Source organism: Diadema antillarum, unplaced genomic scaffold (assembly GCF_040938485.1).
Source record: "Diadema antillarum isolate AM-2024a unplaced genomic scaffold, OU_Dant_1.0 scf00000114, whole genome shotgun sequence".
NCBI lineage: Eukaryota > Metazoa > Echinodermata > Echinoidea > Diadematoida > Diadematidae > Diadema > Diadema antillarum.
Window position 1 is genome coordinate 3,135,028 of NW_027271003.1, and position 9,973 is coordinate 3,145,000.

At 39.1% G+C, this 9,973-nt stretch overlaps 1 protein-coding gene across 1 annotated transcript in view; it reads right to left on the bottom strand.

Annotated features, from left to right (window-relative positions):
• The window catches only part of LOC139719745 (uncharacterized), a 31,500-nt gene that overhangs the window by 16,874 nt on the left and 4,653 nt on the right, over window positions 1-9,973 (bottom strand). The window contains exons 5-8 of the mRNA XM_071631135.1: window positions 7,298-7,478; window positions 6,263-6,611; window positions 5,781-5,973; window positions 4,935-5,196 (exon numbers count right to left, since the gene is read on the bottom strand). Coding sequence (XP_071487236.1) covers window positions 4,935-5,196; window positions 5,781-5,973; window positions 6,263-6,611; window positions 7,298-7,478 — 985 coding nt within the window. The remainder of the gene's footprint in view (window positions 1-4,934; window positions 5,197-5,780; window positions 5,974-6,262; window positions 6,612-7,297; window positions 7,479-9,973) is intronic.

A 9,973-nucleotide genomic window follows, 5' to 3' on the forward strand; every position in this document is an offset into this window, starting at 1 on the left:
CGCGACATTGTGAGGTTGAAACTGGGAAAATCGATTGCCAGAAGCCGATGTAAATCCACAAAAGGCATATCTGTAATGTTTTGTGCGTATATATATATATATATACATGTATATATATGTGTGTGTCCCTGTGTGTCTGTGTGTGTTTGTGTGTGTGTGCGTGCGTATGTGTGTATGTGTTTCATCAACTGAGCTCAGGAAATGATAGTAGTAGTGCCTTATGACAACGCATTATCATAAGTGACGAAGAAAGATGGAGAAGGGACATTTCCGCTACCAAGACTACGGCACGTTTGGTAAGCACAGAGCGACATTAATTTGCGATCTTTGCTCTGTCTGATGAAGGCAAAATAGTATACAAATATTCAATGTTTATGAGTGCGAGGGTACCGAACATTGCATGAGCGTGCATGTTTTTTCAATTTAATCAATAACGCAAAGTTTAATAGAACGGTTAAACTTGCACCGAATGTAATATTCGAACCGTGGCACGAATGTTAAAACATTAAATATTTGCCTTATACAACACACGATATAGGCCTGGTCTAGACCAAAATAAATCTGGGAGGAGGACTATAAGAGTTTAGCTATTTAGATCTTTATATAAAAGATATCTTGTAATTTGATTGGTTGTTTGAGATTAATCATTTAGCTAATTTCACTATGACATTATCATCCGTGCAATATTGTAGCTCCATTTACCGTTCAATATTGTGACTCCATTTACCATTGGACTAATACAATTTGATCCATTGCACGCACGCCGAGAGCCCGGCTCACTACGCATGTAAAACTCTTGCGTTTGCAGTCTGTGTGTAAGGATATGCGACAGCGCGATAGCGTGAAACGCTCAGCGAGCGATCTCTCGATCTCAGATTCTCTCCTGTTTCTAAATCAATAAAACATTAAATGACGAAGATTTATTTTAGGCGTCATAATTATAAAACATAAATGTATTTCATTCATACAATGGACAGAATATTTCAGTCGGCGAAAGATAAAACCTTTGATCCATTCAACGAGGCGGAGATCAATTCATCTCTCGCCTCATGAAATATTCTGTCCATTGCACTTAAAAACATTCATTAACCTTTTCTTTGCCGGAGGTTTTGGACAAAGTGTATGACACCATGGAGTTTTCTGTGCCAGTGGACATTCAAAGCACACCAAGAGTTAAACCGAAAAGACAATGATGATTAGTCCCGTTTGCTTAATAATCGAGTATCTGAATATAAGAACGACGCAAGTCCATGGAATCCCATTTCGAGTAAACTTAAAAAAAACTTCATATCTTTTTATATGTCTAATAATATTCTATTCAACTGTGGTGAGAAGGCAACATTGTATATACAAATTAGAACATATATCATTATCACAATTAACATTTACATTAATTGTGGAGAGGCCATTTTGTGTGATGGACTTGGGTCGTTCTTTGAATCATAAGAGGACTTGGGTCGTTCTTTGAATCATATACAGTATAGGCTGTTATATGAAATGAGAGAAGCGATGAGAGAGGGCGCTATAATATGAATGTAAGAATGATGACTCAAGTCCAGGACTTGGGTCATTCTTACATTCATATAAGATTTCACTCATTCGTTTCAGGCACTTCTGGGGGTAATTAGGATTTATCATTTATACACAAGATGAGGCCATGCATAAGCTACAATTTGCCATGTCAAACGGAATTGGCCCAAAATTGGACTTTGGTAGTTCTTATATTCAGGTCTTCAATTTTAGTTTGGGGAAAAAATCGACATAAATGTTTTTATACAACAATGTGGCAGTCCAAGAAAGAAAGAAGATAGTAACTGTGTTACATGCCTATGTAACTGGGCATACATATAATCTGGTGGAATTCAACATATTCCATTAACATAAACACTACCTATAGTGCATAGTTAGTTTTTATCTATGCACATATTTTTTTTAATATTTTTAAATGTTATTACCAACTCTCTAGCGGAGAAGAATGACACTATTTTGTGTAGCTTTCCATGTTCTCTCTCTCTCTCTCTCTCTCTCTCTCTCTCTCTCTCTCTTTTCATACTGGTACATGCATGATCTCTCCGTCATTCTTCCACAAAGACGAATGCCTCACGCTTTCCTGTATGTATGTCAATAATCCGATAATCTTCGTTTTTGACATGACACCACTGTCATTGATACGGTAATATGATTGCGGCTACATGGACTAATTAGTTTACTTTTTTTTTTGTAATGACGGCTGACAATCATTTAAAGGTATTGTTTCCCATTCGTAGCAGTGATTAACTTTTTTTTTTTCATGAAATGACAAGATATCTCTTCGAGATATTATTGTCTTCTCTGCTTAATATCACGTTCTCACCCATGGGCATGTGCTCCTATAGCAATCACCCAAACAGAATACTAGTAGTCAGATTGATTTGCAAAATTAGTGTATTCACCATGTTCGGCATGGGTCTTGTCCTCCGTATTGGTTATATAAGGGATTATTGACAATACGAAAACCCAACGACTAATGAGGCAAATTCTGACATTAGATTGACACATCGAGTCATAAAGGTCATGGACAGCAGTGTAACCATTTCATCTCGTGCATTTACCATTGAGAACACATCACCAATGGCTCATAAATGACTATGATATTAAAGGCTGATGTGTCTGAATTTAATTCATCGTGGCTACGACACACGGTAATAAGGGACAGCAGTCAAATAAATTTGATATGTGACAAGCTGTCGTGGTCCGAGCGACTCTAGAAAAGCCAAGAAGACATCAAAGCACGTTCGATGAATACGCAGAGGCCATTAAGGTTAACAATGTATATATATATATATATATGACGGCTGTTTGGGGAAATATGCAGGTGGAATAATCTAATAGGATTTTTTTGTAATGTTTAGATATGAAATATTAGACAGACAGAAAGTGACAAATGATACATCATTTCAAACGTGATAAAGACTCGTGAAAGAAGCTTTAAAAGGACATCACAGCGCTGACGCTCGGAAGGTTGCTTTATTTGATTTGCTTCAACACTTTGTTTACACGGGCATTCTATGGAATTATGTGTGTATATGGTGCAAAATGCTACTCTGGCAACCTAAGAGTTAACGTCACTTGTCAAATAATTTTATCAAAGAATACTGCCGGAGCAAGGACTCTTTTTTTTTTTTTTTTTTTTTTGCTATTTACAGTATGACTAAAACATCTCACTGAAACATATATAATTATGCTACTACAATTATCATCTAAAGGATTCGTGAATACCGACACCACATAAAGACGACTTCAACTGTGCAATATTTTGATGGGTATAGCGACGTTCTGTAAAATGCATTGCTTATTACTCGATGCAATCAATGTACAAATTCAGAGCTATTTATTTTATCGGTCGCTCCAACCTGTTCATAGCACCGACAGTAGGCTCGCAAAGACAAGCGTGAAGATTATGGGTCCGTACAATGTACCTATACTATTCGTATATGAATATCCTGTCAATACTGTACACCAATGATAGACTAAAAAGCATTCGAAGTACGCATATACCACTGAACCAACCAAACAAAAGGGAGTCGTTCAAACGGATTTGACATACTAGTACTCAATGATTTCCACAAACGCCATTACTCAACACTTGATTTTCTCTCCACAGAAATCATGATCATGCAATGCCATGGATATTTCGTTGGCATGTACACTGTAAAAACATCGGTGTTAGATTTAACACCATGGGTGTTAAATCTGACACCGATCAAACTTCAATAGAGGACCACACCCACAGGTGTTGAAGATGCACTGTGATGGTGTTGAAAAGTATTCACCTGACACTTCGTGGTGTTAATTTGACACTGTACCTGGTGTTATTTTGACACTGTACTGGTGTTAATTAAAAAATGACACCACATGGTGTTGATTTGATATTTGTTGGTGTTAATATCAATGGTTTAACACCCGTCCAGCTTCAAAAAGAGACCACACCAGCTGGTGTTACTGTGGTGTAAATTTATTTTCACATTTTTTCAATAATCTAGTATTTCAATTGTAAAATTCTTGATCGTCTTGTTTAAATTAAAAATCAACAAGAAGTGCAGTTACTAAGAAACTCTTCAAAAAACAGTTTTATATTTGGAAATGACACCCGGAGGTGTTAATTTAACACCATAAATGAGCACCGAAAATTTAACACCAGCTCGGTGTTCACTATTTAACACCGGACTTTTTGCAGTGTATCGATTGAGCAAAAAGAGATACACAACAGTTTCTTGGCTTGGCGGTACACTTGCTGTCTAAACTAAATTTAAACTACAGGATTAAGTTTGAATAACACTAGATATGAATGAATGGAATTAAGATCGTATTTTACTTTGTGGTTTAAAGTTCCTCTAATTAGCAAAGAAACAGTGGAACAAACTTCAATGTGATAACAGACGAGATGAATGAATCACGAGCAACAGACTTGAAACTGCATCAACGCACAATGCTGACGCTAGATAGCATCATAGTAATTTGATTTTGATGTAAATAGTTCAATTTTACCCTCAATAAAATATACAAAACATGACATCTGGTTTAACTTGTGTTCACAATCTTAAACTAAGGATGTGGCCTATATATCGTGGCCTGTCCCATGTGATTGATTGATTGTTGATAGATTGATGGATTGATGGATTGATCGGTTGAATAATTGATTGGTTGATTGATTGATTGATTGATTGATTGAACTGATTGATTTGAACTTATCCCACTTTGTGGTCACAAAAAGCAAGTAAGAAAACATAACTGAATTACAATGATTATTACTATCACATAACAATATGTCTTTTTACGACGTAAAAAACTCGTATACTTTACCAAGTAGTTTAAGTGTATGCTCTAACATATATACTTAAAAAATAGGGGTGTGACTAGATATCATTGTGGTTCTGCAGCACGAAGCTAATCACAACCGCTAGCCAGGCGACAACGATGGCGACGAGGAGCAGGGTGAAGAGGATCTTGTCGCAGACGATCGCTGCCTCTCGCCACGTCAAGGCGGTCACTTCCGGAAAGTCATCCGAAGCTTCCCGAAGTTCGTTCGGGTCCCGAATATCCCATGAACGGCTACAGCCTTTCCTTGTGGCAACATATCGTGTGTTGACTTGCTCACCGATGCTCTCCGTTGTCTCCGATCGTCCGATTTTTGAAGTAACATCTGATATGACCGATCTATATCATCATGTGCACATTAGTAAAAATGTTTGTATGAATAGTAACAATACAATGACTCTTTTCAACTCTGCAGGAATGTAGCTAAACAGTTACTAATGGTCAAGTTAAATACTTAACGTGAGAGCGAGTTTCAATCAAGACTTTAATATAATAGGACTATTAGATAGAAACAGTAACTTTTGCACCTCTTGAACACGGTAAGCAAAGCCATATTTATAACCTCTATCCTGTAAAGAATCAAACAATATTTGTGATTTTATGCTTGGAATCTAAGGTGCAAAATAAATAATCCATGAAAAGTGCACCTACGAAAAAAAACCACCTAATCTATCATCACAAATTAAATGCTGATTTTGTATGTGTTGATAGGGCCTACAGTGTATGATGTACAAAAGAAAGAGCTAATTTGAAATGTTTCCCTGTCATGAAAAAAAAAAAAAAACCAGCAATGCACTGTCGTCATATTTTTCGCGTGTGTGTTTGTGTTCGCGTGTGTGTGTACGCGCCCGCGCACGAGTGTGTGTGCGTGGAGGGTGGGGCCATATGCTTTAAACTGAAAAAAAAAATCATTTTACACTCACTGCTGGTGATGTATTCCAATGGTCACAAGACATCGTTCGTTGCCATAGAGACGCCGGATGAAGGGTCTCAGCATCCAGCGTCTCACCCAGGAGGGGAGCGGGTGATGTCCGCCCATGTGGTGTACACGAAGGACAATGATAGCGCAGAGGACTTCCGTGCAACTCAGTGCAATCATTGTGATGAAGAAATTTACTGCCAAAAAGAAGAAGAAGAAGAAGAAGAAGAAGAAGAAGACAAAGAAGAAGAAATAGAAGAAGAAGAAGAAGAAGAAGAAGAAGAAGAAGATAAAAACTCTAATGTACCTCAAACACACTTGCATACATGCACACATACATTTTTTTCTACCCTTCCTTTAAGCATCGGTAATCTTGCATTGAGCATGATGAAACTTTAAAATTCAAATTCAGGATGTACGTTTTGGATGACACTCCCGTGGTATAACGCAGTCGAGGAGAGTCAATACAAGGGTCACAACTCTTACCAAGTATTGACGTTGACTTTCCGCTGGGCGGCATCCGGTCAGACACGAGCTGCTGGAAGAGAATCAAGGCCAGGAGGTTACTGACCGCCAGGGTGACCTTCTCACCGGAAGCTGGGTGCAGCCAACAGCCAAGCGCCATCAACGACGTGAGGAAAATAGAGGGTACGATGATCGTCCGTGTGTAGAAACCGGACTCCCTTCGTAAGCAAAGCGTGTAGCGTATGATGGGATAGTTACGCGACCTGTTGTAGAAACCGTTTTCAGAGAGCGTTTTCTCCAATGACCAGACTCCATTTTGTTGAAAGGCAATGTACGTTGAGTCAGCCTCCGTCGAAATGTGGAAGTCGACCTACAGACGAGAAAAAAAAAGGAGAAAATGAGTTTGAAACAAAAAGGAATGTATAAGAATGAGCATAAAAAAATGATTTGGCAACCATCTCAAAACATTGTCCTTTTAATCTGATGCATAATAGATACAGTGAATGAAACTTATGAAAAATATTGTCTTTTTCGATGAACAACATTTGAAAAAAAAATATCTTGCTGTCAACCTAATGCAATTCAGACTTCAACAGGAAAGTATCCGCATTAAAACAACATCCTACCAATTTGTTACAGTTCCATTACACCAAGCAGAATTCATTATATGAAAAGGGAGATTACTGGTGTGGAATCGGATGTCGGGTGCCTTTAACAGTGATTGAAACTGGGTCAAATAAATGAGAGTGTTGGAGCGAACCGTCCATGAGCGTTTCAATTTCTGCTGATAGATTCTGAATTCTCAGCGCATATATTCATAATAATGTTTCATGAGGTAGAGTCGTGAATTTTCAGGTCTGGTGACAGACGTGCATCGCGCTATTTCGCCAGAGAGGGAGCGCTTTATGCTATCTCTGCCCGATCCCGTGGCGGGAGATGGATTTATAACGTATTTGTGTACTCTCTTGGTTGGCGCCGAAAAGCCATAACCTTAGAGATAGCAAAGAGTTACTACCAAGGAGCTTTTGAAGGTCCTTAGTACTACGTCCAAGATACCTGATTTGCGGCCAGCGTCCACGGTCCAATCTGCATGTGGCACTTTTGGACGTCGTAAGGAAAGTACGTGATATCGACTGGACATGCCGCTGTCATTACAACCAAGACATACCAGTCCATTGACCCGTTGCTCGACACGTGGATGTAGGTATCCGAGTAGCTGATAAAATCCTTCACGACACTGAAGAAAGTTGAGATGAATCTCAACAGTGTTAATGTGATCAAAATGAATCGGTATTGTGTTCAGTGAATGGTTGTGATAAGGACCTTCTTTACCCGATTGAGGACGGCCTGATTTTGCTACAACACGCATTTCCAATAGACACCTGCCCGAGTATAGGCCTACTCGGGACTCGTCCTTAACGAGTTACAGTACTTGAGTTCTTTTGTAATGATTAAGACTCGTAACAACAAGTTCAACAACAAGTGTTTGGGCTTTAGTATACAAATATTGACTGCTCATGAGGATGATGGTGGAAATTATCATTCCCGAGGTGCTTTTCATACCGACCCTCCTATCACCCCGAGGCGTTAGCCGAGGGGTGATGGAAGGGGTGATGGAAGGCGTTAGCCTCGGGGTGATGGAAGGGTCGGTATGAAAAGCACCGAGGGAGTGATAATTTCCACCACCATCCGAATACAGAGCAGTTAATATTTGTTTTATATACCTCATCGTTTAAGACTTAACCAAGATCTAGGGCTAGGCAAATACGAAGTAAATTCTAACTGTTAGGCCTAAACGTTAGCCCTAAAATCAGGCCACAGCCTGCGCTTTCTTGCATGGTTTTCGTGCATTTCGTACACTACCCAGTAGTACGCACGGTACATTGTACTCACTCACACGACCTTCGGCGAGCTCCTGCATAAATCTTGGCAGAAGATTACAGTATACATCCAGTTTCCCGTCGCTTGTGTTTTAATTCGATATACAGTATTTCCAACAAAATTCTAATTGCAAAGTGTACGATCTTTGATCCAGCTCACTTAAATCACGGAGGAGCGCTCGATCACAATGTCACGTTGAAACATGCCTACTGCTGCTGTGCGCTACTAAGTGCGATGATTTTGCATGTGTTTATACGATGCGCGTAGTGAACATCCTTCCTTGGGTGGAGGGGGTGCGGACACCGCGCGCGAAGTCTAGTGTACTTGTTATGTGTACAAAAGTCGCGGAGGGTTTACGAATTCTATCACGAGGGTTTTGCCTTTCTATCACGAGGGGTTTGCCTTTCTATCACGAGGGTTTTGCCTTTCTATCACTTACATGAAAACCCTAAGGCAAGATAGACGGGACTACACCTTGTCACGTGATATACGTTTGACCAATCAGTGATACGAATCTCACTTATGAGGTATATAATAATAACTAGTTTGCTGCCTCTTAAATTTTATGGTAGTTTCATTTCCTTGTGAGACATAGAGATATTGCGTTTCTCGAAATGATGAGCTCTCTATTAGCTTTGCTAACCATAAATTGTGATACATCTCGTTAATAACTTCCAACGTGACTAAGATGGGCTTGTTCGTTGGCTGGGCGCCAACGACAGATTTTGGGTCTAACCGTGCTCTATCGTCAGACCAATGCTTTGCTATGTTTTGTTTTGGCGTTTTTTGTTTTACTGCTGTTGCTGTTTTTGATGGTTTTACCCTATTTCAAGGGTGCCGAGTCCGGATCGTGCATTGTTTGCACCCTTGATGTGCTCAAGATAAATGGCAGAATTACGGTGCCGCCAAAATCTGAAATTCTTATGTGTCCATTTCTCTCTCTAAAAAAAAACACAATAGAAATGATGGTTTTACAGTATTCCAACGATGCTGAATTCGGATCTCAATGATTCAGTAACTCCCGCATCCTTGAGAGTTTTGAGATATCAAGAATCAAATAATCTCACAATTTTTATTATTGCAATAATTAGTAAAAAGAAATCTAAACTTATAAGGGAGATTGATCGCAGGGTGTGAGAAACAATAACTTTTATTTTTATAACATGCATTTCAGTTGAGCGAATTTGTCAAATCAGCCTAAATGTTATTCAAAATGGCCGCTGCAATAGTAATTACAGTTTGTATACCGGTACTCCCGATAGTGCATGCCTCATAGGATATTTTCACACCTCCTCGTATTGAAAAGGTTCATAGATTGTTTAAAACCTCATGGAAGATTTTATGAAAGTCTGACGCTTACATCTACGAACCAAAAAGACACAAAAATAATGGCTGTTATGGTGGCCAGTAAGTAAAGAAAACAATAATCACTCACACTTCGCGTGTCATACTTCTCCATGCACTACATCTACTCAATACACTTCATAAAACTCACTGTATATTGCCTACCTACATCAATACCAGGATCACTCCCTCCAACTGTCCATACAAGACTACTGATTGACAACGAAATATGTACCCCATGGGTCATATCACTACCTACCAAAATTTGAGCAAAAAAAATAAAAAAATACACAAAACATTCTGCTTCGTGTTCACCTGGAGTCCAATCTGCAGAACCAAGTACGATTGAAAAAAAAATGTCTACCTATCATCGCCACGATCACTACCCCATAATCCTCAACAAAACCAGTGCAGGCCAACAACATTATGCCCACCCTGCTTGAAAAGCAGCGAATGAATACGGACAGAAAACCTCGACACCATTCAATTTGCTGTATTCTTACGCAA